Raw genomic sequence first — 27,844 nt, forward strand, 5'->3', positions numbered from 1 at the left:
CCTGCAGCACCGGGCGGACAAAGCAAATGCTTGGGGGCAGTAAAGGAGGGCCCCTGCCTACGGCGAGGCTCCTTACCCTTACCAGATTGTGGGAGCTTACTCTTACTCACCGTGGCATCTTTTATAATGTCATCTAGAGAAGCCACAAAAAGCCTTTCACCCTTAAAGGGCAAGTTCACCAAGGCCTTCTTAGAAGACTGGTCCGCAGACCAACACTTCAGCCAGATAAGGTGGCGCAACACCACTGCGTAGGCCGAGGCCCTGGAGAGCAAGGGAAGCGTATCCAGGGCTGACTCACAGACAAATTTTAGGCCCTGCACCAACTGGTCGGCCAGCGCCACACAGTCCGGAGGGGCTTGATGCGCCTCCAACTCCTGAAGCAACAACTTTGCCCGTTCAGTAAGTGTCTGAGACACTAGAGCCCCTGCCAAGACCGGTCTCACCGCCGACCCCACCACCGTGAACATGGAGCGGGCCTCAGCTCTCCTATCGGTTACGGCATGGCTGTCGGCCCGGCACACTGTGACACGGACAGAGCCCGGTCATGTGTGACCTGGGGCGTAAGCTCACCGGCCACCCCTGGAGCAACGGGGCATGTAGTGGACAGTTCAGCGCGTAGCTAAAAGGCCAGCACATGCTCGATGGCTGAACTGGGGGGACTACAAGGATCCAACCTGTCACCCAGTCGGAAGTTGATTGTAGATCTTAGGATCCAAAAATGCTGAAAAAAACAAAAGGAAGAGCAAGAAAAAACGCAAAAAAATCCCCAGGCCACATGGGCCCAGAGTCATTCTCCTGTGCTAGGCAGAAAAAAACTAAGGCTGCAGAGCAGAGAGTGGGGGATGTACCCGGGGGAACCGCCCCCTGGGAGGTACTGTACTGTGTGTTTAACACTTAACATGCTGCTTTTCTGCCTAGTCAATCTCCTAGGAGGATAATACCCTAAGGTCAAGATGCTGCTGTGTCCGTCCATGAACGAAAGAGAAAACATTTTTTCCTTAAACTCCCCTTTTAAAATTGGGGTGCGTGTTGTACACCTGGGCTTGTTATACGCTGATAAATACGGTAATCCAGACATACAAAGAAACCAAAGCAAATACGTTCAGAAATTAAGTTGTGTGTAATAAATCGGAATGACACAGGGAAAAAAAAAAAGAAGTATTGAACACATGAAGAAAGGGAGTTGCCTAAAGGCATGGAAACCAAGACAAGCTGAAATCTATCAGTAATTAGAAAGCAATCCTGCCCCTTGTCAGTACAAATTAATGTCAGCTGCTTCAGTCTCAACTAATGGTCTCATTACCAAGATGTCATACAAGAAATATCTCATGATGGGTAAAAGAAAAAAAGCTCAAGGCCTTCACAAACCTCATTGTTGCAAAACATACTGATGGCATTGTCTACAGAAGGATTTCTGAATATTCCAGTGAGCACTCTAGGGGCCGTAATTCGGATGTGGAAATATCAGTTCACCATAAACTGGCCACGACCAGGTGATCCTCGCAAGATTTCTTGCGGGGAGTGAAGATTATTATCAGAAGAGTTGCCCAAGAGTCAAGAACCACTTGTGAAGAGCTTCAGAAAGACCAGGAATTGGGTACAATTGTTTCAAAGAAAACAATAAGTAATGCACTCGAATGCCATGGCCTTATTTCATGCTTGAAACTGGAAGATTTTGGATTACTAAATCCAAAAATCAGATTGGTGGGACTTAAGGTGAGAGTGTGGCCATCAGGCACACAACTCTCCCTGGTAATATGAACAAAGAGGGACTAAGGGAAAGTTGGGACTTTAAATGAAACAGAACATTAAGGGCAGAGCGAATCAGTGGGTAAAATAAATTAGGCTGTTTATTGATGGCACATATGGATACGTTGCATTATAGATACATGGTAATAAATAATGTGTTAGAGTTCATAGTAGGAACATGATCGATCAGTCATAAACATTCCAATAATATCATGATAGCCAAAGTAACACATGATAAACGATGTAACCAGCATAAATGTATGGTGAATATACATGGTAGATCAATAAGTATGTTAAAGTGCATGATGGAGAAATGACTGATCGGCCCTGATAAGTTCCAATAGAGGCATAGTAAACAATGTAACACATGGTAAAAACTGTGATCAACAGCAATCAGTAGTAGTTAACAATCAAATTGAAAAATAGAGACATGATCGGTTAGTCATAACAGGTAATAATTGTAACATAGTAGACAATATAGCGCATGATAAACAAGCAACCAGCAAAATTGCATGGTAGGTATGCATGGTGAATCAATAGTTATGTATAAAATATGTATTAATAGTATGACTAATTGATCATGGGGAGTTTAAAATGGTAGCATGGTAAACAATATAACACATGATAAGTACTGTGATCAACAGTGTATCCAAAGTGGTGTAAGCTCATAAAATTTTTTATAAGGCACATTCGAACGTTCAAATGCCCATGATAGTATCCATGATTAAAGTGACATATCATCTATAAAGGTAAGCTCGACGCGTTTCGTGGATACTTTCCACTCATCAGGAGCAAGCAGAGGCCAAGTTGACACCTATGGTAAAAAATAAATTACCCTTATTTCTTTTTGTCACCAGTTTTTGTTGGTGGGTTTACAGCCACCTCTTCATTTCACATTCACTTCACTCACCTCACTACTTCCCACTAGTTTGTCGTGTTCTGTTCTACCATTTTTTTCTATATTACTAGTCATTTCTTTGACCTCTACCTTGTTAGCCAAACTCATTACCCTGATGTATGGCCCCTTCACATTTTTTTTACAGAAGCCCTGCAGGCTCATACTCCTCATCACACTCTTGAAATAGGCACTTATCATTTCATCACTTAACATCTTGAGATTGGATCTCTTTTGCCACCAATCTGTCTCCACGTCAGCTCCCGGTGGGGTTATTACCTACCCTCCTTCAAATGCCTCTGATCAACAATATTATCTTCTACCCTATTTTACCAATTACCCTAGGTAAGATTGTTTGGACCACCTTGTTGTGCTCCCCCTCTTCCCTCTCTAGTTATGTACCCCTAACTAGTATTCTACCACCATTTATTTTTTACCATAGGTGTCAACTTGGCCTCTACACTCATCAGGAGCAAGCAAAGTATCAACGAAACGCGTCAAGCTTACCTTATAGATGATATGTCACTTTAATCATGGATACTATCATGGGCATTTGAACGTTCGAATGTGCCTTATAACATTTTTTTATGAGCTTACACCACTTTGGATACACTGTTGATCACAGTACTTATGTGTTATATTGTTTACCATGCTACCATTTTAAACTCTCCATGATCAATCAGTCATACTATTAATACATATTTTATACATAACTATTGATTCACCATGCATACCTACCATGCAATTTTGCTGGTTGCTTGTTTATCATGCGCTATATTGTCTACTATGTTACAATTATTACCTGTTATGACTAACCGATCATGTCTCTATTTTTCAATTTGATTGTTAACTACTACTGATTGCTGTTGATCACAGTTTTTACCATGGGTTACATTGTTTACTATGCCTCTATTGGAACTTATCAGGGCCGATCAATCATTTCTCCATCATGCACTTTAACATACTTATTGATCCACCATGTATATTCACCATGCATTTATGCTGGTTACATCGTTTATCATGTGTTACTTTGGCTATCATGATATTATTGGAATGTTTATGACTGATTGATCATGTTCCTACTATGAACTCTAACACATTATTTATTACCATGTATCTATAATGCAACGTATCTATATGTGCCATCAATAAACAGCCTAATTTATTTTACCCACTGATTCGCTCTGCCCTTAATGTTCTGTTTCATTTAAAGTCCCAACTTTCCCTTAGTCCCCATTAGTCCCTCTGTATTTCATGCTTACCACGCAAGACTGCATTGCTGAAGAAAAAGCATGTTGAAGCTCGTTTTAAGTTTGCTGAACAGCATTTAGACAAGCCTGTGAAATGTTAAAGAAGAAAACTGCGCTGGTATAATAACTAAAAACCTAAAGATAGCTGCAACTCAAAGTGAAATAGGCACCAAACAAATATGAACAAAAAGAAGCTGCGCCAATATAAATAAGCAAATATACGTGATATAGTGAAACACATACGGCAACATTTTTAAATTAAAAATGTGTAAAAAAACAAAAAAATAACAGTCTCAAATGCTTACCAATCAAGGAATAAATAACGAAAACACCCATAAAGAATCTTCAGTATATTCGAAGGACACAGTGAATCCACCACCACATGGTAAGACTGAAGGCTTACCAGCTCAACAAGTTGTCAGAGCTTGAGGCCAATACCCAGCCAGGACCTTTGAATCCTTTTGACACCTCCTGAAGTCCAGATGTATACTCGAACGTATCCTCGGTGAGTGAATTAGGCCATTATATACCTAGTCTGTCCAAACCGTATGATCACCGTCAACAAGCAGCCGAGTTGAATCCAACATAAACTTCAGAAGACTGTAAAAATCCTCTGTACCGCACTGAAGTTAAGAACTTTCTTCTGCCACTGAAGGTGTTGGGAGGATTCAAATGCCCTGACTGGTTATTAGCCACAAGCTCCAACAGCTTGTTTAGCTGATAAGCCTTCAGTCTATGTGGTGGTGGATTTGCGGTGTCCTCCGAATATTGAAGATTCTTCATGGGTGTTTTCATTATTTACTCCCTGATTGGGATTCATTTGGAAGAGACTGCTATTTGTATGTTTTTCACACATTTTAAATTTTTGTTGCCGTATCTGTTGATCAATTATTGCACAATTTATGATATTCACTTATCTGCTGAATTGGTTGCCCATGTTTTACTCAACAGGTTGTTTCCCTTTTTTCACATAGGACTTTGTTTATTGCATTTAATTGCATCTGTACGTTTGTTCACTTTTTATAATTTTAACATTGCAGGGTATATTATATCCACCTACCCAATCATTAACTCACTACATCACGTATTTTTGCTTATTTATTTTAGCCCAGCTTCAAGCCTGTGAAATACTGGGAGAATATAGTCTGATCAGATGAGACCAAAATTGAACTCTATTGATGCCATAATACACACAATATTTGGAGGTCATATGGCAGTGCACATCGCCCCGAAACCACCATACCAACAGTGAAGTTTGGAGGTGGGAACATCATGGTGTGGGGCTGTTATTTAGCATAGGTCCTGGCAAACGTCATGTCTTTTGAAGGATGGCCGAAAAAGTATGTACCAAGACACTGATAAAAATCTGCTGCCATCTACCAAGTTGGTGAAGATGAATTGGGGGTGGACATTTCAGCAAGCCAAAGATCCCAAACACAGAGCCAAGGGAACTCTCATTTGGATTCAAAGAAAGAAAATAAAGCTACTAGAATGGCCCAGCCAATTACTGTACCTGGACTTGAATCCAATAGAAAATCTATGGCAAGAACTAAATATCAGAGTTCATAGAAGAGCCCCACGGAACCTTCAAGATTTGTTTCTGTGGAAGAATGGGCCAAAATCATACCTGAGCAATGCATGCGACTAGTTTCTCCATACAGGAGGCGTCTTGTCATTATCAACAAAGGATTTTGTACAAAGTCGAATTTCAGTTAACGCGTTTAATTTTTTCCCTGTGTCATTGCATTTTATTACACACAACTTAATTTCTGAACATGTTTCGGCATCTTTGTATGTATGCATTGCATGGGTTGTTAATAACATGAGATGAAAATTTCATGTCAATAGCACCATTTGAAAAATATTTAACTAGAAAAATTGTTACATGTTCAATACTTATTTTACCTGCTGTATATACGATTATGGTTGTTTTGTTACCAATAAATTCCTGGCTGATCTCACCGCTCAATTCCTTCCTTTCCCCTCAAGATGTCACAGAGCTGCTGCAGCTTGTGCCTGCGTTCCTCGGTCAGGGCCTCCCTCTCCTCATCTTCACAGCACAGTGAAAACCGCCGCTCAAAGTCTTCCAACGCCAACAAGACAGAGAAAGCCTGCAACATACACACAAATTATCTAAACCACCACATTATGGATAGTCAGACATTTGCAGCACCCCTTGCTGATAAAATCGAATCCTGTAGTTTCAAAAAAAAAAAAAAAAAAAAACTTTGGATTCTATATAACCGATTTATGAGGGACTCTAGTCTGCCAAATGAGAACCAATGCTTCTTCTGGCTTCCAAAAATGTACATGGCTTTGGTTGTGTTACTATAAAGAGAATATAGAGCATTTTCAAAATGCCTAAAAGTCACATTAAGAAAAAAATCTATTGGAATAATTTTTTTTAGATCTATACATACAAATCCTAGACATAACATGTTAAGACTGCAACATTGGAGGCTCCAATACTGGCCACTGCTGATGATCAACTTTGGGAAACAGAGTGATGTGAACTAATGTTCAGCATTATTATTAGCCAAGAACCCAAAAGCCACTAGCACCCTAAATCTGCCCCCTTAAAGGATTTGCCCATGCACGACAAAGATAGTGCGCCCCCCCTTAAACTGGCTAATTATACAGCTTACACTTAAACTTTTTATCCAAAAACTAGTTCTTAAGATTGCAACATATTGTTGTGTTCCTCCATTGCTTATTTCCTATTTAAAGCTATGGATTGGCCAGTCCTGTACACATTCAAACTGCTGCTGGTCACTTGGGAAATCAGTAGGTACAATTACATACAGAGAAAGCCATCCAACTACTAAATGTAGACTCTTTCAAGATAACAACTTTTCTATTTCTGCGTGAATCTGAACATTTCGTTTTAAGTTATATTTACCTTGCAGGCTTACTTATGAAAAATATGCTTCATTACTTAGCTTTATTTAAATGCATCTGATATTTTGGCTTGTGTCAAATGTCAGAGGTCATTAATTACTGACAGCTGCTCTAACTGCCTGGACGCACACGGTCATACAGGTTTCAAACGTACAGTGTGTGGTCATAGAGCTGGACATATTAGAATGTCAAATAGGTCAGTATTACCAATGAATTAAAAATATTTACCTTCTCAATTAGCACTAGGGTCTGCCGTCTCTTGTCTCTCACTTGTTTCTCCCGGGTTTCCTGTAAAGTGAGCGGAAGAGGTTTCAGAAGCCAAGATACAGACACGCAAGCCACACGGTCTTAGCCAGGTTGGTGCGTTTACCTCTTCATCAGAACGATGTGTAGCCACGGCATCAATCATCTTCCGAGGGTTGTTCACGCTAGAGACGGTCAGCTTTCCAAGAGATCCTTCAAACTGTACTGTGGGTAAAAAGGCAAGTTAAAAGCAGGCATACACCAACAACAGAAACCAGTGACAACTAATGGTACCCAAAGATGAAAAAAAAAAAAAACAATTGGATTCTCCTCTAATCTAAAGTGTGTTGCAGGTTACAGAGGCCGTAAGAATCACACACCACTGATGCAAGACCTGGTAGACAATCAAAATTAAGGTATCTGTACCCTTTTTTGTTTGTATGTATAGCGTGTATGGCTTTCCACTAGAAAGCTGCCAGTCAGCTTGACACATGTAAACAGACTCCTGGCCACTATAGTGCAGGAGTGTTTGTGCTCTCAAAATTTCCTACTAAAAATTTCTGTATCAGAAGCATGAAGTACAAAGTACCTCAATATACTCTACAATCCAAAAAATAGGATTTTTGTACTCACCGTAAAATCCATTTCTCTGAGTTCATGGACGGACACAGCAGCATTGACCTTAGGGTTATGTACCTTCGCTCTAGGAGAGACTAGGTAGAACAAAAAACAGCACTTTTAGTGTTAAAACACTTCAGTACAGCACCCCCCAGGGGGCGTGTCCCCCGGGTACATCCCACTCTCTGGAAGCATCCAGCCTCAGTTCGTAGACAAGCAGTACAAACAAAAGAGGGGTCGGTGCTGTGTCCGTCCATAAACTCAGAAATGGATTTTACGGCGAGTACAAAAATTTTATTTTCTCTTTCGTTCATGGACGGACACAGCAGCATTGACCTTAGGGATGTCCCCAAGCAGTGTCAAAATTTTTGAGGGGTGGGGAAAAAAAAAAAAACACAGCAAACCAGGTTTCACCCCAAACAAACCATAGTTCCTCAACGGAGGAACTTCAAGCTTAAACTGCCGCCTGTAAAACCTTGCGGCCAAAGGAGGCATCCGACGATGCACTCACATCCACCTTATAAAATTTTGAAAAGGTGTGGATTGACGACCAGGTCGCTGCCTTGCAAAACTGCAAGACAGACGCTTGACGACGAAAAACCCAAGAGGCACCAATCGCTCTGGTCGAATGCCCCGTGACCTGAAGGTAGGCGCCCACCACTGTAGGGCATAGGCCTGGAGCACGACCTGTCTGATCCACCTAGAAATGGTGGCCGACGAGACCGCCAGGCCTTTTTATAGGACCAGTCACCAAGACGAACGGCGAGTCCGACCTCCGAAACAGAGCCGTAGCAGACAAGTACACCCATAGGGCTCGAACCACATTCAAGGAATGCAAAGTGGCCTCCTTCGGGTTTTTCGGCCGAGAAAATAAGGATGGAATACAATGTCCTCATTATTGTGAAACACCGAAACCACCTTTGGAAGGAATGATGGCTACGGCCGCAGCACCACCTCATCCTTATGGATGACTAGGGATATAAGCGGGAAGTTTGGGACTTTAAATGAGGCCATAGACGAAATGGAGGTATAAGAATCAAAGTATATAGTTATTAATCATAAAAATGTAAAAACAAGATCAATAAAGAAAACCACATGGAGAAAGACATTATAGTGAACATCATTCCATATTTGTTCACACAAGCATGTGTATGTGGACTATGGGCATCAAGGGTATATTAGTATATGCTACCTTGTGGACTGAATTGATTAGTAAAAACATTAAATGAGATTATATATATATATATATATATATAAACATCAAAGTAGCCTATGCGGAAAATTGAACAATGAGTACATTAATATACAAATATTGACATCATATATGGTGAATGGGTAAATTCCAGAGTTGATGGTACAGTGTGGACATGTATCTGCATCCCCAAGGAAGTCCGACGCGTTTCATGTATTTAATACACTCATCAGGGGCGGATGTTCAGAAATATCTACAATATATAATAGTGACCACAAGGCGCCACCAACGCGTCTGACGCGCCTGCCCACGGGTCCCTCGACCTGGTCACGAATCGTAACACCTTCCGATTGAGACGGGACGCGAGAAGGTCCACGTCAGGAATGCCCCAACTTTGGCACAGAGTCTGAAAACACCTCGGGGTGTAGCGACCATTCTCCTTGGTCTAGCCTTTGGTGATTTAGATAGTCTGCTTGCCAATTCAGTTTCCTCGGAATGTACACCGCCGACAGAGCTGGAACCCAGCTTTCGGCCCACCAGAGGATGTGCGCGACTTCCGTCGCTGCAGCCGAGCTTCGTGTGACCCCCTGATGATTGACGTATGCCGTAGCGTTGTCAGACTGGATTCTGATCGGTCGGCCTTGCAGACCCAGAGACCACTTGGAGAGACAACTTGATCGCTCGGAACTCCAGTACATTGATTGGAAGGCAGGACTCCTCCTGAGTCCAGCGTCCCTGGGCTGACTGGGCACCCGAATCTGGTAATCCAGAGACGAAGGATGCTTGTTCCAGTGTCACAGAATCTCTTTCTGTAACACAGAGTGTGGAATTGGGCATACGGGACTGCCTCAAAAAAAAGAGGCCACCGTCAGACCCAGCACTGTTATGCAAAAGCGAAGCGTCGCCCATATTGGGTCGCCAAACGCTGCACCGCAGATTGCAGAGTCTGCAGTGCTTCCGCTGGGAGGAAAACTATCGCCGCCTAGGAATCCCGAACCAACCCCAGACATTCCAGCCGCTGAGACCGCAACCAGTACTGACTTCTGGATATTCAGCAGCCAACCGAATTCTCGGAGGGTTTGACAGGTCGTCTACTAAGTCCAAGCTAGCGATCCCATGCTGCCGCAGCAGGGCCCGGATCGAGGCGAGCACCTTGGTGAAGAAAACCTGTGGTGCCGAAGCTAGGCCAAATGGGAGGAACACAATAGAAACTGGTCCTCCTCGACCGCAAAAAACCTCTGGTGTTTTGCGCAAATAGGAGTATGGAGGTACGCGTCCTGATATCCAGGGATGCTAGGAAATCCCTCTGATGAAGCGCTGGTATTACTGAGCAAATAGACTATTCCGAATTTTTGCGCTTTGACAAAGCAATTGAGGGCCTTGAGGTCCAGGACCGGACGGACCCCGTCCTTCTTGGGGACTACAAACAGATTGGAGTAAAAACCCCTGAAACCGTTCCGTTGAGGGAACCGGTACAACCACCCCCCCCTGTCCAGCAATCCTGGACAGCTCCTGACGGGTCCTTCAGGCGATCCGGAGAAAGCCAGAGTTTGGAGGGAAAAAAATCTGTTTGGTTGACAAGAGAGAAACCAACTTGTACCCCGAGGAAACTACTTCTCAGACCCAACGGTCGGAAAGAAGAGACCTCCAACGAGCCGCGAATTCGCGGAGCCGGCCCCCCACCCGAGATGTGGGCGAGGGCAAACCTTCATGCGGAAGCAGGCTTGTCCGCAGGCTTGTTGGGCATGCGGTACCAGGGGCGCTTTCGCCCTTCAGTGGACGTCTTCGCACCCTGGAAACGTTTTCCTGCCGCACTTGGCGGGCGAAAACAAAACCGCTTGGGGTTAGTAAATGAGGGCCCTTTGCCTACGGCGAGGCACCTTACCCTTCCCAGATTGCGGGAGCAGAGTGCTCTTACCGCCCGTGGCATTTTTTATGATGTCATCCAGGGACACCCCAAAAAGCTGTTCACCCTCACAGGGTAAGTCCACCAGGGACTTCTTAGAGGACTGGTCCGCAGACCAACCTTTAGCCATACAAGGCGGGGCAGTACCACCGCATAGGCGGAGGCCCTGAAAAGCAAGGGATGCGTATCCAGGGCCGACTCACAGACACATTTTAGACCTTGTACCAACTGGTCGGTCAGGTCCACGCAGGTCTCGGAAGCATTCTGCGCCTCTAGCTCCTGCACCAGGGACTTAGCCCGTTCGGTAAGTGTCTGCGACACCAGAGACCTGGCCAAAACCGGTCTCACCACTGTGAATATGGAGCGGGCCACAGCTCTCCCATCTGCTGGGTCCTTAAAGCGGGAGCCCCTTCCACAGGTAACTTGGCAGCCTTGTTCCAAAACAAGCTTCCCAGCCTGGACACAGGGGGGTCCACTGACGGAGGAGATACCCACTGTTATAGGAAATCCTCCTCAAAAGGGTAACGGACCGCAAAAACTTCCGTGACCAATCCCATTCCTTGCATAACCATCCAGATATGGAACACAAGGAAAACACTTTTTGCGGGGCGGCTGCTGGACCCAAACGGGACTGGCACCTCTGATGCCTCCGCCGAATCCTCAAGTGCTTGAGTAACCCGCACCTTAGTGCCAAGAGCCCCAAACGCACAATCATGCGCTGACCCTGAAACAGAGTCATCCTCACTGTCCCCGTGGGCTTAGGCCTGCAGCATCTGACAAAAACGGAACCAGAGCCGGACGCCGCAGCGAGGCCCGATTTCGTGTAAAAAAAAAAAAACATCCCAGAAGGCGGCAGAGGGGGGGAGAAGCTTTGTTACCCCCCTTTTTTCCCCACCACTTCCATCCTGACCACAAATGCCTCAGGGACTGCCATCACAGCATCCATAGAGGCCACAGGGACACAAAGGGTTAACACCGGCATGTCAGTGAGAGTCACTGCAAATGCCACCCTAGTACTGCCAGGCAGGACCACAGGACACCCTCCCAGCCGCTACAGAGAGCAGGGAAACCCCCCCCCCCCCCCCGGAGGACTCACCACCCGACCGCCGCTGCAGAAAAGCTATTCAAGTCACTAGAGTCCAAGAGCTGTACCAAGATGGCCACCGAAATACAAAAAAAGCCTGCAGGCTTGAGAAAATGGCCGCCGTCATTACAACTGCGCCATAAAACACAGCTGGTCACCGGCAAAATGGCGCCAAAACTGTTTTTTTTTTTTTTAACATACAGAGTGAAGCCCCAATGACACACGGCAACCTATAGGCCCACGGGACCCCCCCCCCCCCCCCCCCACACACACACATGGCAGTACACAAAGTCACTAAAAAACACCAACAGCACCCACAGCAGCCGCAGCCCCCTGGGTCAGACTGAGCGCCCCCCCCCCCCCCCCAAGCGGGCCCCTCACCTCACGGCCGTCACCCAGAAACGGGGAAGGAGGGAGAGGAAAGGGAGAGAGGAAAGCAGGGCGGACCCTCAGTCGACCTCCCCAGGAATGCACCAGCCAAAATCACAGAGCCCAAGCAAGGGGACACTACTTACTCGTCCTGCGAACACCGGCTGGAGGCATTCCAGACAGAACCAACGTCGGCTTGCGGCATGGCTGTCGGCCCGGCGCACTGTGACACAGCCATAGAGACCGGTCATATGTGCGCCCTGGAACATGTAGTTCACCGGCCGCCCTTGGAGCAACGGGGCATGTTGTGGACATGGGTGTAGGAACCCTTACAAATCTGGGGGGGGACAGCATTTTTACTCGCCAGGTGGAACGGAACATCAGAGACAGTGACTGCACGCAGTGGAACACAGACAGGTCACACTCACTGGCAGTGGCACTCTGATGATCAGGGACATGCAGCAGTGCAGGGGATGTTTCTCATAATGGATACAGTCCTCTGCCACTGCTGCGCCAGCGCCTCTGACACTCATGCTCATATGCATAATTACTAAACCGCATGTTTTTTTTTTTCGATCCACTGTACCTTAGTAATCCTTTGTGTTACTGGTCGCTTCCTGTATATGGATTCATCGGGTAGTGTGCGGGTATTCCGTCACTTCCTCGATGCCGCAATGTCTCCTGGGAGCTTTTGTCATTGTTCCCAAGAGACATTGCGGAGGTCCGCCGCGAGTTATCGCAGGATTTAGAAAGAAGCAAGTTCTTTCTAAATCCTGCGATATCTCGCGGCAGACCTCCGCAATGTCTCCTGGGAACAATGACAAAAGCTCCCAGGAGACATTGCGGCATCGAGGAAGTGACGGAATACCCGCACACTACCCGATGATTGCATATACAGGAAGCGACCAGTAACATAAAGGATTACTAAGGTTCGCCTGCCTCTGATAGTGACTCGAGCTGGACATCGCCGCTTAGTGAAGGATTGGCTCGGGCGGCTTAGCTGCTCTAGTCCTGCAAAGGGAACTGCGTTCCTACTGTGAAAAAAGTGCAGGAACTCCGTTCCCACACGTTCCCGCAGGACTTGAGCCCTGCTTTAAGGCCTCTTTCACACTTGGGAGGTGGGGGCATTGGCGGTAAAGCAACACTATTTTTAGCGGCGCTTTACCGTCTTATTCGCGGCATTATTCAGCCGCTAGTGTGGCTCTTTAAACCCTCGCTAGCGGCCGAGAACAGGTAAAAAAAAACGCCCGCAAAGCTCCACTTTGATTTCAATGGGCAGGGGCGCTTTAGGAGCCGCTCCTACAGCGCTTAAAAGATGCTGCTTGCAGGACATTTTTTAATGTCCTGCCAGCGCACCGCTCCAGTGTGAAAGCACTCAGGGAAAGCCCTGCAAAGCGCCCTAAAAGAGTCTCTTTTCTTACTCTATTGTAAAAGTCCGAGGGCTTTCACACTGGAGCGGTGCGCTGGCAGGACGCTCAAAAAATTCCTGCTAGCCACATCTTTGTGGCGCTGTAGGAACAGTGTAAACACTGCTTCTAAAGCGCCCCTGCCCATTGATATCAATGGGCAGCGCCACAAACCGTCAGCAAAGTGCCAGCAAAGCGGCGCTTTGCGGGTGGTTTTAACCTTTTTTGGGTAGCTAGTGGTGCGCTGGCAGGATGCTCAAAAAACTCCTGCCAGCCGCATCTTTAAGGCGTCCCACTAGTGGCTGAATAGCGCCGCAAAAACAACAGTAAAGCGCAGCTAAAATAGTGGCGCTTTACCGCCAACGGCGCAAAGCCCCAGTGTGAAAATAGCCTAGTCATAGTCATAAATGTGCCAGGCACAGGCCCAAACAGAAGCAAGCAGCCAATCAAATATGGTGTCTGCTTGCTCAAAATTGTTTAAATAAATTATAATTATGCATAGCCATAGATATCATAAATAAAGTGATTTGTGCAAGTAGTACCAGCTGTTGCACAAATCACTTTATTTATGATATCTATGGCTATGCATAATTACAGTTTATTTAATCCATATTGAGCAAGCAGACACCATATTTGATTGGCTGCTTGGCAGGTGGGCTGGCCTGGCACACTGTCACATCATATGCACATGATGATAGCTATGTTGTACCTGCTGCCGCTGCTGCAGTGCTGCCTGGCTTGGGGGCTCGGGTTCCAGAGTCCAATTCCTCTGTCAGCTGAAGTTCTCCTCAGTGACTGCGACCTCACGTGACGTCACCGACCCGCTCGGGGAGAAGATGAAAGCCGCGCAGAGGAGGAAATCTCCGCCTCCGCCACCGCCAATTAGCCGAATCACGATGGTCTGGACAGTCACACTCATCTACAAGCATGGGGGTGCCCGCACCTGTCACTCTCCGAAAACACTGCCATCCAGCCAAGTAAGAGTACTACAAGTAAAGTGCTGTGCCTTCACCGGGGGCTATAGTGTGGGAGGCAGCCCGCAGGAGGACGGGTGTGGGTGGGAATTTTTTTTTGGTTTCTTTTTTTGTCGCCCCCCCCCCCCCCCCACATGGCGCCCATGGTACTTGCCATGGCTGCCATACCTTGGATAAGCCACTGGGCAGCAGTGCTCCAAGTCCTCCTAACCTGGGGGGGATTTTACCATACCTGTCCCCCCCGCATTATTTCCTGGGGGGGATGCGTCCCCCCCGTCCCCTCCGGTTCCTACGCCCATGGTTGTGGACGGCCTAGTGAAAGACCGGCACACGCTCGATGGCCGAACATGGGACGACTACAAGGATTCAAAATCCAGCCTGTCACCCAGTCGGCAGTTGATAGTAGATCCCAGGATCCAAAAATGCAGGAACAAAAAACAATAAATGCGAAAAATCGCAAAAAATCTCCAGAGCAATGAGCTCCAGAAAAGCCATGCTCTCCTGACGCTAGGCAGATTAAAACTGAGGCTGGATGCTTCCAGAGAGTGGGATGTATCCGGGGGACACGCCCCCTGGGAGGTGCAGTACTGAGAAGTGTTTTAACACTTAAAGCGCCGTTTTACATAACCCTAAGGTCAATGCTGCTGTGTCCGTCCATGAACGAAAGAGAAATTGGTCTAACCTGGACGTTTCCTTTCATTATGTGGAAGCAGGTAAATGTATAAACATGGTTTAGGTGACTTTTCATATACCGACACTACTGTTCAGCTAATTTAATAGCCCCTGGCAAGAAAAGGGGAACAGCCTAATGCAGAGATTAGAAAATAAATGCCATGTGGCATTTCCATAAATGTAGATAAAACAAGCGCCATATGTAGTGAAGGCCCAGGCTGCAAGCTTCAGCAATTTCACACAATGCAGTATATTAGTAGCAGTGGAATTAAGTCTTCATACCTGGTTTGTAGGTGTGCTCCAGTTTGGCCACTTGCGGCGTGATCAGCTTCGTCCTCTCTTTTTTGGGACCCTCACTCAGACTGTCTTGGCTAGCAGAGAGCTTATCCAACTTCTCAAAGTATTTCTGGAGTTTGTGACAAAATTAACAGCTGGTTGATATTACAGCAAAAACCCAAGGCAAATCCTCCCCTGTCATACAGGTTACAGCCTAATCCAAATAGTTACATTTCCTTATGCCACTTGTATACAAAGAGGACTAGTCATTAATTTTTCCTATAAACTCCTTGCAATCCTCTACCTATTACTGACTTACTATCCATTGCTTTACACTGTTGTAAAGACACATGGTCTTTAAAAATTCTGGTAGAAGCAGAAATTATGTCACAACAGTTCCCCCCCGTTGAACGGTTATCTGGTGGGGTACAAGAAGCAGGCTAGCTGCAAGATGTACCGATCCACTGCATGGATAAAGCAAAAGCTGGGAGATCCTTGTACTGCAACTGCTCAGGTACAGCTTCCTCTCCAGCAAACAAAAACCTTGGGTAGCATAGTAGTGACATCACCAAATTTCACTTCACATCTGGTGAGACTAGGGTGCCAAAGCATGGTACCTCAACATGATACAATCACACTCCATCTGATATACCGCTATGAAAGTCTCCAGACATAGAATGTGCACTTCTTTTTCCAGGAAGAACACAAAAAAGGTACAATTACAGGGTACTGCTTGAGTAAAATGACTATATTAGATGTGTCCTAAAAGACTGTAAATTAGAATTTTGAGTTCAGGTCTACTTAAATACTTTGCAAAAGGGTTATACCTAACATCCAAATCCTCGTTGGTGATTTATATATATATATATATATATAAACAAAAAGGTACAGACTCGGTTTAAAACCATCTAAAACTTTTGTACACCCTTAAAAATGCAAAATGATCTTCGACCACCCCCCTTCCCCTAAGTCACCTGGTAGTAGAAGTCATCATGGTAGGGGTCTGTACTCTGCAGTTGGAGAAGCTGGATACGACACACCCACTCCTTTTCTCGCTGAAGCATCAAACCAGCATAGGGGTCTCGCCGATGAGGTTCTGTATGTTGGGGGCGAGAAGAATGGTCCCCTCCAGTGCCATTCAATCCGCGATGCTGACTAAAGAAAAAACAATCAGTAATGTGAATTACACACCATTAATAAAAGTTGCGTCACTTGAAGTATGATGAATTCAACTCAGATACTTTTGAAAAGCAGTGGGTTGCTATTTCGTCATATTGGCTTTCTACTGAAATTTTTTTTGGTGTGCAAATAATCAGTTTAAAATTTATGAATTCTTGCCACTAAAAAAATAATATGTAAACATAAAAATAATCAAATTATAACGTGCAATGGGAAATTCTTAGCTCACTTAGTGGCTCTAAAAGACGCAAGACTGAAAACAGCACCAGTAGAAGCAACATACTAATCCTCTAGTTTCAGAGTGGTGAGCACCACAGTGATAAGAGCTGAAACAGTCGCTCAATTAATTTTTTATTAATAGAAGACTAACTCCTCCAAAATAAGTTTGTTGGGAAAAACTGGTGAAACTCATTTTTTTTTTACAAAAAAGCAAAATCCACTTTGCACTACAAGTGCACTTGGAAGTACAATTGCTGTAAATCTGAGGGGTAGATCTGAAATGAGGGGAAGCTCTGCTGATTTTATCACCCAATCATGTGCAAGCTAAAATGCTGTTTTTTATTTTCCTTGCATGTTCCCCTCAGATCTACAGCGACTGCACTTCGAGGTCCACTTTCAGTGCACTTGTAGTGCAAAGTAGGGGTGCAACTGATCGTCACCGATCCGTGATCTCAACGGGTCACCCCGTTCGGATCGGCACACCACGCGATCCGCGGAGCGCTCCGGAGCCTCGGCCGTAGGTAAGTCCCCGGCTTCGGCCTAGCTCCGGAGCGGCGGCCATCTTGCTCCACCCTGTGTGCTTGCCAGAGCCCAGTGCACAGCCTGACACGCCTCAGTGCGCTCACTACAGAGACCCGGGACTGCAGACATGTGGAGACAGCATCTGTGAGCTCTGCACCTGCAGGTAGGAGATCCGTTGCACCTGAAAATAGCAAGGCAGAGGGAGATGAGGGGCCTGAGGTATTTGTGGAGAGGCCCCCTAACAGCTGCATCTGTAATGGGAGGACATGCAACATTTAAAACAAGAGGAGAGCTGGTATGTAATATTCAAAGAATACTGAATTTGCTGTCTGTACACCAGAGGAGGGGGTGACACCAGAATGGAGGGGGGTGACACCAGAGTAATGATAGTGATTAGGGGGCAAGTGGACATCTTTCATTACACCCAACAGAGTTTTAGATTCAGTTATTTTCATCACAAAACGGAGCTTATACGCTTAAATACAGTATTTGTAAATCCGACGGACTGTTTAAATGTTACATTTAATGTGAAAATCAGAGGTGTTCTGTCACATTAGCAATAAACAGTCAGTCGGATTTCCAAACACTGTTTTTAAGCACATAAGCTCCGTTTTGTGTTGAGAATAACTGTGAAATCTAAAACTCTGGTGGGTGTAACAAGATTTGTGTTTTTTTTTTTTTTTTTTGCTGATCCGAAAATGATCCGATCCGTGACTCCTGATCCGAGGATCGATCCGATCCGTGAGTTTTTTGATCCGTTGCACCCCTAGTGCAAAGTGGCTTTTTCGTTAGTAAATAACCCCCTCAGAAACAAAGCCTTTGCAGGCAACGGCTCAAAAGCTACCACAAGCCATTGGTTGATCAAATACAGAATCTGCACAGCAATGCACTGAGGGCACACTTTAGGTCTCTACACGGGAATGCAATGATAGCATGTTTGATGCCTCTGCTGCAGTCCAGAGTTAGTAAATAAATGGCTAATTTGAGTCATAAAATCTTGCTTGACTATAGTAAAAAACCTCAGCTCAATGGGCAGAGGAAACAGCCAAACATAATTGAGCAAAAGAAGACCCTGAAGACAGAATAGAATCTGGGGGCAAAGGGCAACAGAATTCCAGGCTGCAGACAGTGGCTGCATCATTAGATGTGCTGCAAACAGCCCCAGGACTATTAGAGTGTTAGCTGGGGGTGCCTTTTATACAGCAGCACTTAGTAACATGGCAGATGAGGAGGAAAGAGGAGCATTTGTGTCATGAACAAAAGCAGAGCAGTAATTATATTACAAAAGTAACCAGGACCTTTGTAGGCACAGCAAACTTCATAGAGGAATACAACTAGTGCCACAGGTTTGCTTAGAATTAGATTTTGAGGTGCCTTGATGCTATTTGGATCGTTTGAAGATATGTGCAGGGACTACACACGGCCTGTCCCTTTACTGGATTGATTACAAAGTAGTTTTCTCCAAATATGGATTTATTTTCATAGAATACAAAGCTTGTTGTGAATGGCTGAGCAGTCTTGACTATTTTGTTCTGGAAGCGGAACAGGAAGCTCCCTTCCTGCTAAAACACACGCACTGTATACAGCTGAGGCTGCATACATTTCAGTGCAAACAGTTGCTGCATCTGTTAGTGAAACAAATAGTTCATTTTGACCAACTTGGACAAAATGAACTTTATAATCATTACTAAAACAGAGATCTACTTAAAATTTCAGCCAGAAGTTTCAAGGTTGTTTGGGGGAGCATAACAACCTGAAACAAGGTTAGAATTGGCATCTAGTTTTTATTTGTGTGTCCTTAATGAGATTTACCCTTACTCCATGTCCTAGTTAAAGAGGGTCAGCAGGACAGGAAGCAATGAAAAATGTCAATTGCGGCAGAGTAACAAAAACATATCTACTACAGTTGAAAAAGGTTAGATCTGGAAAGTTTATATTGCCATTGGTGACTTACTTGCGGTTCTGCTGGCGCTGATAAAGTAGGCGCCTGTGTTGCGGATGAAGGTGAGTCGTGTCTGGGAGGAACGGAAGGGGCTGCCTTTGTGGTTGTTGCTGTGAAGACCTGTAAGGGAAGAATGCCAACATGATGACATCACAATTGTTCAGTGCATCTACAAGTTGCTTCCTCCCACCTTCCCTGAAATTTCTCACCTCAAGTTTTTGAGATGAGCTCCCGGTGCAGCTGTGGGGGGTGCAGCTGTGGGGGGAACACCAAAGAAAGGCCGAAACCCTCCAGCTCCTGGGGTGACCAAAGGCCCCACATGACCCTGTAGAAGCTTAGGAGTTACACCAGCTATAGGTCCGTGGAGGCCAGTAGTACGGGCAAACTGGCTAGGTGACATCCGGCCTGCGGCTGCCTAAAGAATGACAAAGTAATGGGAAATCTCAAAATGCCAAAATGTACAAAGAAACAGAGAAAACCAGATCATGGATTTAAAAAATGTCAAATATTTAGGGGGGGGGGGCAGGGAATTTATTTTATATTTATACGCTCGCCTACCTGGGCATATATTTTCTTTATATCTACTGTATCTGTATACACATACATTTTATATGTACAAGTCCATAGCGATTTATCCATGCATACACACAATATTTGTATTTATCATAAAAGTGGGTTGGGACAGTGGCGTAGCTTAACATCAAGATAGGAGGAGTTTGAGTTGAGATAAATTAGCGCAACTGTGAAAACTCCCAATAAAATTGCATTTGTTTTAGGGCTGCAACTAACGATTATTTTCATAATCGATTAGTTGGCCGATTATTGTTTCGATTAATCGAATAATCGGTTAATAACCTTATAAAAAGAAAAATTTGCTGTGATTTGCATTTTATTTATTTTTTGGCCAATTTGTTGTTGGGCATATTAGAAAACACAAATTGCCACAAAAATGTTTTTCTGCAGCTTCTCCATTAAAAGTATATTGAACCAAAAAAACAAAATGGCACCGTTTTGCGTTAAAAAAAAAGCCCTTGCCCTTTCCAAATATGCAACAGCTGAAAAAATCATGGATGTGAAACCATGTAAATGAACTGTAGTGTGTTTCTGCAAAAAGCACAGAAGTGTGACCCAGGCCTGAGATGTTTAGTAACAATGGGGTTAAAAAAAAAAACTAAAATTGGTACAAAAAGAGCAAATAATCGCCTGTAAGGGGTTAATTTTTTACTGTGGGACAGTGAAAGTAATATTTACAGTTCTTTTTGTACTATAAAGGGCATTTTTTTAACCCCATTATGTTACTGGCCGATTAATCGATTATGAAAATGGTAATCGATTAATTTCATAATCGATTGGTTGTCGATTAATCGATTAGTTATTTTGGCCCCAATTTGTTTACATCAGTATTTGTCCAGATAATCTGCCATAATTATTGGAAGCCAAGGATTAATCTGGGGGGAAAAATGTCCAGCTCCGCTAAACCACAGATCTGTAGCCAACAACAAAAAAAAACTGAAAAAAAAAAAAAAAAAAAAAAAAGAAGGAGGGCAGGATGGGGGAAACGACTGCAAAGTTTGGGATAAGTGTGATGTGCAGTGCTGCACTGTGCCCTACTGGTGTTATGCCTGAGGAACCACAAAACAGGCAAATTGTTACATTTTAATGCGTTTCCATTCTCTTATAGTAAACAATGCAGGCCTTTTTTAAATTATAAACCATAGCAAACCATGTTCCTAGGTTTTGTTTTTACGTACATACACAGAGGCAACCATGTTTATACATGTCTTACAGTCTTCTGTCTGATTAGCAAAGCTGTACAGGAAAGTTACATTGGTCCAGCAGTAAAAGTACCCATGTAAATATATCTATACCTGGAGGTCAGCCCTTAGCAGAGTGAAAACAGACTTTCTATAAGACCAAAGCATCCATACACTGTTTTATGGGTCACGGACTGAGAACAAGTCAATAGAGGAGTAGGAGGTAGAACCCTTGCTAAACATTCTGGATTTACTCAATCAGAAAGTTAGACAAAAAGTGAGTAAGACTGCCAAGAAACAGGAGAAGCATTTTCAGTAGAGTTTTACAATAGCAGCCTTCACACTTCTAATGGCAGGGTACATTTAAATAATAAAGCAAGACAAAGTTTACCTGTGCTCCTCCCAGGAGCTGTGCACGCTGAAGTGGGGAGAGGGCGGAAGGGAACTGGTGTCTCAAAAGCGCTGCTGGGTTATTCTGCGGAGACAAAACAAACTACGGTCTAACAAGCATCAAGATGCCAGGAGAGACAATCTCAACAAAAACAATGCAAAACAAGACGTTTAACCACTTAAAAGCGGAGGTTCACCCTAAAAACAAGTATATACCATTCAATCCAGCATACTGCCGACATGTACAGTATGCATTTTTTTTTTGTTTACATACCGTAGTATAGGTATCCCCCCCCCCCCCCCGGCTTCCGGGTAGTGAATCCCATGGGAGTGGGCGTTCCTATTCAAAGACTAAGTGATTGACGTATGACAAAAGCTCCCCCCCAGCGCAAAAGGCGCGTCATCAGTTTCCGAAAAAAGCCGAACGTCAGTGCGCAGGCGCCATATAGAGCCGACTCGTAGTTCTTTCGGAAACTGTTGATGCGCATTATGCGCCGGGGGGGAAGCTTTTGTCATACGTCAATCACTTAGTCTCTGAATAGGAACGCCCACTCCGCGGGATTCACTACCCGGAAGCCGGGGGGAAAATAGCTATACGGCAGTATGTACAGCGAAAAAAAAAAAAACAGCATACTGTACATGTCGGCAGTATGCTGGATGGAATGGTATATACATGTTTTTAGGGTGAACCTCCACTTTAAAGCGGAGGTTCACCCAAAAATCAACTTTCTGCCATTAGATCCAGCATACTGCTGACATCTGCAGTAGGCTGGTTTTTTTTTTGTACTTATCGTTTTATCAGCCGTTGTTATCCGGCTCCGAGAGGGGATTTCTGCGGGGAATAGGCGTTCCTAAGCCAAGCGGATTTGATTGACGGGCTGCTAAAGCTCGTCGCGCCTTCCGAAAATACCCGAAGTGACACTCGGGTGTTTACGGGGCGCCTGCTCCTGCCGTGTAGAGCTGACTGCGCAGGCGCCGTAAACACCCGAGTGTCACTTCGGGTATTTTCGGAAGGCGTGGCGCACTTTAGCAGCCCGTCAATCAACTCCGCTTGGCTTAGGAACACCGATACCCGGAAGGAATCCCCGCTCGGAGCCTGATAACAACGGCTGATAAAACGATAAGTACAAAAAAAAAAAACAGCATACTGCAGATGTCAGCAGTATGTTGGATCTAATGGCAGAAAGTTGATTTTTGGGTGAACCTCCGCTTTAAGGACCTTACCCGTTTTTCAGATTTGGTGTTTACAAGATTTGCTAGAAAATAACTTAAAACCCCCAAACATTATTTTTTTTGGAAAAAAAAATATCACTTTTTTGAATTACAAAATAAGACAACAGTAAACTTAGGCCAATTTTTTTTATATTGTGAAAGATAATGTTATGCCAAGTAAAATGATACCAAACATGTCACGCTTCAAAATTACGACCGCTCGTGGAATGGCGTCAAACTTTAACCTTAAAAATCTCCATAGGTGACGTTTAAAAAATTCTATAGGTTGCATCTTGAGTTACAGAGGTCTAGGGCTAGAATTGCTCTCTCTCGAACTATCGCGGCGATACCTCACTTGTGTGGTTTGAACACAGTTTTCATATGCAGGTGCTACACACGTATGTGTTCGCTTCTGCACGCGAGCTCGTCGGGACAGGGCGCTTTACAAAATTTTTGTTTTTTATATTTATTTTTATAAATTTTTACACACACAAAAAAAATAAAACAGGGTCACTTATTCTTATTACAAGGAATGTAAACATCCCTTGTAATAGAAAAAAGCAAGACAGGTCCTCTTAAATATGAGATCTGGGGTCAAAACAGAGGTCTGGTGCATCCCTGTCACAGATTCAGGTCCGATTTCAGTCCGAATTTTGGGCTGAATTTGAAGCGGACCAGAAGACGCACAGGACTCCTGTGCAAAGTTCTGGAGATGTGTGCAGTTACAATCTCCTGACATGCGAATGGGATTCGGGGGAAATCTGCATCTAATTCACAATAGTGTGAACCCAGCCTGAAACACAGGAATTTACATAATATTTCACTCCTGCATGTCAGTCCCGATTTTGGCTGCGATTTCACAGACATCTGTGTGGGTTTCTGCACAGATGTCAATAGAAATTGAACCCCGAAGTCGCAAAAAACAGTACAGAAACTACTTTGAAATCGGTGAGGTGTTGCACCGATTAGGACGGTGCCATTGCCGACAATTGCCACCGATTTGACATGTCAAAACGCACCAATGTGAACCAGGGCTTAAAGCTCAGCACAAGCAGTTTTGTAACAAGTGCTTATTGATTACAACATGCTGGTAATCAATATCCCAGATTCTTGATGACCTGCCCACTTGATCTCAGTTGAGGGACACAGCAATTCTTTCACCTTGGCTTTACTGCCACCGTACAGAAGGATTGGACACAGGCAAAAAAAAAAAAATATATAAAAAAAAAAAGAAACTGTAGGCCAGCATAAAAACACAAAGTGGTGGGACCCTGAATGGACTCCAGGAAAAGGATTTTACATTACATACAAAAATACTATTTTCTCTCTCATCCTTGCGCCATCAGATGACACCGAAACGCCCACCTGACAGAACTTGAGAATAAGTGAAAAGATGACCCAGTTGGTAACCTTGTAAATCTGGGAAACACCTGTTCAATGCCAACAAGTCCACGAGGTACTCGCAGATTTAGAACAGTGGATGTTTATAGGTAAGGGAGGGACTCGAATCTTGAGATAAGCTTGGATAATGGTCTGCCAAAGCCAACTAGAAATAGTGAAACGAGAAGCCGAGTATTTTTAAAGGCTCCATACGGGGTTACAAACAATTTTTTTTTAACTTTATTAAAGGATGTGGCTGAGAAATAGATCCACAGCCCAAACCAAATCCAGACAACAAAGAACATTTTCCTTTTAACTGGAGCCAGATGGATGCAAGAACAATGTCCAGATTCAGGTAAAGACAGAAACAACCTTCGGTAAGAAGTAGTCCCTGGCATAGCACCTTGCCCCTATGCAAGACCAGAAAACCACTGTCTGTTATAATAGAAGAATTTCCCTAATGAACAAATAGCAGTTGCTTAATCAAAGGAGTACAAGATTCAAGTCCAAAGGAGTAACACAGGAAGAACTTGAGGAGCTACACATGAGATATCCTGTACAAAAGGTCTTAATAGTGAGAGGCAAACAGTCACTGAAATGGAATATAAAAAGTGCAAAAATCTGTGCCTTGAGGGTGCCGAGAATCCAGCATTGAACTAGGCCAAACTGTAGAAAGCTGAAAAGAGACCCGGCCTGGGACGTGTCCAGGATCAGTCCCAAGTATTTCACGCTGCTCTGTAGGTGGAATCCAGTACCAAATTCTGACGATTGAGGTGTCTGCACAGTCCCTTGCATGTTGGCATTTAAAGCCTGGATGGAATGATTATTAGCAGGTCATCCAGGTAGTCCACAATGTGGATACCTTAACTAGTTAAGCCCCGAGCCTGTTTTTCAGATTCAGTGTTTACGAGACTAAAACATATTTTTTTGCTATAAAATTACTTAAAGCGGGAGTTCACCCATTTATGAAATTTTTTTTTTTCTCCCCTAAGGTTCCTGCTCGTTCGGTCTAGGGGAATCGGCTATTTGTAGTAAAATATGAGCTGTACTTACCCGTTTTCGAGCTGCATCTTCTTCCGTCGCTTCCGGGTATGGGTCTTCGGGAGCGGGCGTTCCTTCTTGATTGACAGCCTTCCGAGAGGCTTCCGACGGTCGCATCCATCGCGTCACTCGTAGCCGAAAGAAGCCGAACGTCGGTGCGGCTCTATACTGCGCACCGACGTTCGGCTTCTTTCGGAAAATCGTGACGCGATGGATGCGACCGTCGGAAGCCTCTCGGAAGACTGTCAATCAAGAAGGAACGCCCATTCCCGAAGCCCATACCCGGAAGCGACGGAGAGGATGCATCTCGTAAACGGGTAAGTACTGCACATATTTTAAAATAAATAGCCGATTCCCCTAGTAAAAACGAGCAGGAATCTAAGGGGGAAAAGTGCCCTCTAAGGGTGAACCCCTGCTTTAAAACCCCCAAACATTATATATATTTTTTTTCTAACACCCTAGAGAATAAAATGGCAGTCATTGCAATACTTTTTGTCACACCGTATTTGCGCAGCGGTCTTACAAGCGCACTTTTTTTTGGAAAAAAATCACTTTTTTAAATTAGAAAATAAGACAATAAATTTGGCCCAATTTTTTTTACATATTGTGAAAGATAATGTTATGCCGAATAAAATGATACCCAACATGTCACGCTTAAAAATTGCGCCCGCTCGTGGCACGGCGTCAAACTTTTACCCTTAAAAATCTCGATAGGCGACGTTTAAAAAATTCTACAGGTTTCATTTTTTGAGTTACAGAGTAGGTCTAGGGCTAGAATTATTGCTCTCGCTCCAACTATCGCGGCGATACCCGACTTGTGTGGTTTGAACACCGTTTTCATATGCGGGCGCTACTCGCGTATGCATTCGCTTCTGCGCGCGAGCTCGTCGGGATGGGGCGCTTTAAAAAAAAAATAAAATGTGTTTTCGTATTTATTTTTATTTATTTTACAATTTTTAACACTGAAATAAAAAAATAAAAATTATTATCACTTTTATTCCTTTTACAAGGAATGTAAACATCCCTTGTAATAGAAAAAAGCATGACAGGTCCTCTTAAATGTGAGATCTGGGGTCAAAAAGACCTCACATCTCATATTTAGGCTTAAATGCAAAAAAAAAAAAAAAAAAAAAAAAAAATGAAACTGTCATTTTTCAAATGACAAAAAAAAAAAAAAGTTTCTTTAAGACGCTGGGCGGGACTGACATTTTGACGTCCCTTCTGCCCAGCAGAGCTATGGGGACGGGTGAAGGACATTTTTCCCTCACTCGCATCCCCAGTCAACAGCCGAGCGCACCCGATCGCCTCCGCCGCTACGGTAAGCGGCGGAGGGCGCGGGAGAGCCCCTCTCCCGCCACCGATAACGGCGATCTCGCGGCGAATCCGCCACGGAGACCGCCGTTATTGTTGACCGCCCACTGAAGAGATGAATATCTCGGTTGTGGCAGCAGCTGCTGCCATTACCGAGATATCCATCTTTAAAGTGCCGACGTATAACGACGGTGGGCGGTCGGTAACTAGTTAAAGGAGTTGTAAAGGAAAAAAAAATGTTGCCTAAAATTAATGTCTGCAAGGTAGACAGACAGAATAGTGTAATGATTCTGTTAAAAAAAAAAAAAAAAAAAAAATGAATACTAGGGTTGTCCCGATACCACTTTTTTGAGACAGAGTACAAGTACTGATACTTTTTTTCAAGTACTCGCCGATCACGATTACCGATACTTTTTTTTTTAATGGGGCTTTGGTGAGATATCAGGGGTCCTAACAGACCTCCGACATCTCCCCTCTGAGACCGAGAAAGGGACTAGGGATACAGGTTCCCCAGTCCCTTTCTCAGCAGCCTCAGCTGAAATGAATGGACAGGAGACAGAGGCTCCTGTCCATTCATAAACAAGCATCGTAAACACAGGTTACGATGCTTCAGTTATGTGAGAGGACAGAGTCAGTGATCACTGACTCTGTTCATTCAGAACAGGTAGGAGCCGGGTTTAGTGGCTCCTACCTCCGCTCTCCATCCTGACGAGGACAGAGGGAGTGGAGGAGGACATAAAGGGGAAACATAGCGCAGAGGGGGACAGCAGCAGGAGGGGGGACACGCAGCATGGAGGGGGGGAGCAGCATCACGGAGGACACAGAGCGTGGATGAGGACATGAAGAAAGCAGGATCACGGAGGGGGGACACTGAGCGTGGAAAGCAGCATCACTCAGGGGGAGAGCAGCATCACGGTAGGGGACACGGGACACAGCAGGAAAACGGAGGAGCGCCGACAGCAGCATCACTAGGGGGGACACAGGACACAGCATGGAGGACAGCAGGAGCACGGAGGGGGACGCTGCGAGTGGAGGGGGAGAGCAGCATACACCCGCCCTCTCCGCTTGCAAACTCTGCCCGACCTATCCGCTCAAAACCTCCGCCCCGCTGACCAAGTATCGGGTCAGGCATCGGGAGCATTTGCGCAAGTACTCGTGCAAATGCTCTGTATCGGTCCCGATATCGGTATCGGGAGAACCCTAGTAAATGCCTATTAAATTCCTTCATCTATATCACCTCCGGCGTTCTAGTTTGTTCTCTCATTCACTTTCTGGTTTGCGGTGCTCATTCATGTAAGAACTAAAATTTCCCATTATGCATTGCGGCACGCCCAGTAATTCACATCTTCTTGAAGTCTAACA

The 27,844-nt window shown here is 44.7% G+C and overlaps 1 protein-coding gene across 1 annotated transcript in view; it reads right to left on the minus strand.

The window, feature by feature from the left end:
* PATL1 (PAT1 homolog 1, processing body mRNA decay factor) overlaps positions 1-27,844 on the minus strand; it is a 132,839-nt gene that overhangs the window by 46,654 nt on the left and 58,341 nt on the right. Inside the window, exons 7-14 of the mRNA XM_040321000.1 lie at positions 21,540-21,623; positions 19,604-19,809; positions 19,407-19,514; positions 16,507-16,687; positions 15,539-15,662; positions 7,163-7,260; positions 7,021-7,080; positions 5,857-6,005 (exon numbers count right to left, since the gene is read on the minus strand). Coding sequence (XP_040176934.1) covers positions 5,857-6,005; positions 7,021-7,080; positions 7,163-7,260; positions 15,539-15,662; positions 16,507-16,687; positions 19,407-19,514; positions 19,604-19,809; positions 21,540-21,623 — 1,010 coding nt within the window. The remainder of the gene's footprint in view (positions 1-5,856; positions 6,006-7,020; positions 7,081-7,162; positions 7,261-15,538; positions 15,663-16,506; positions 16,688-19,406; positions 19,515-19,603; positions 19,810-21,539; positions 21,624-27,844) is intronic.

This window comes from Rana temporaria, chromosome 8 (genome assembly GCF_905171775.1).
Source record: "Rana temporaria chromosome 8, aRanTem1.1, whole genome shotgun sequence".
Lineage (NCBI taxonomy): Eukaryota > Metazoa > Chordata > Amphibia > Anura > Ranidae > Rana > Rana temporaria.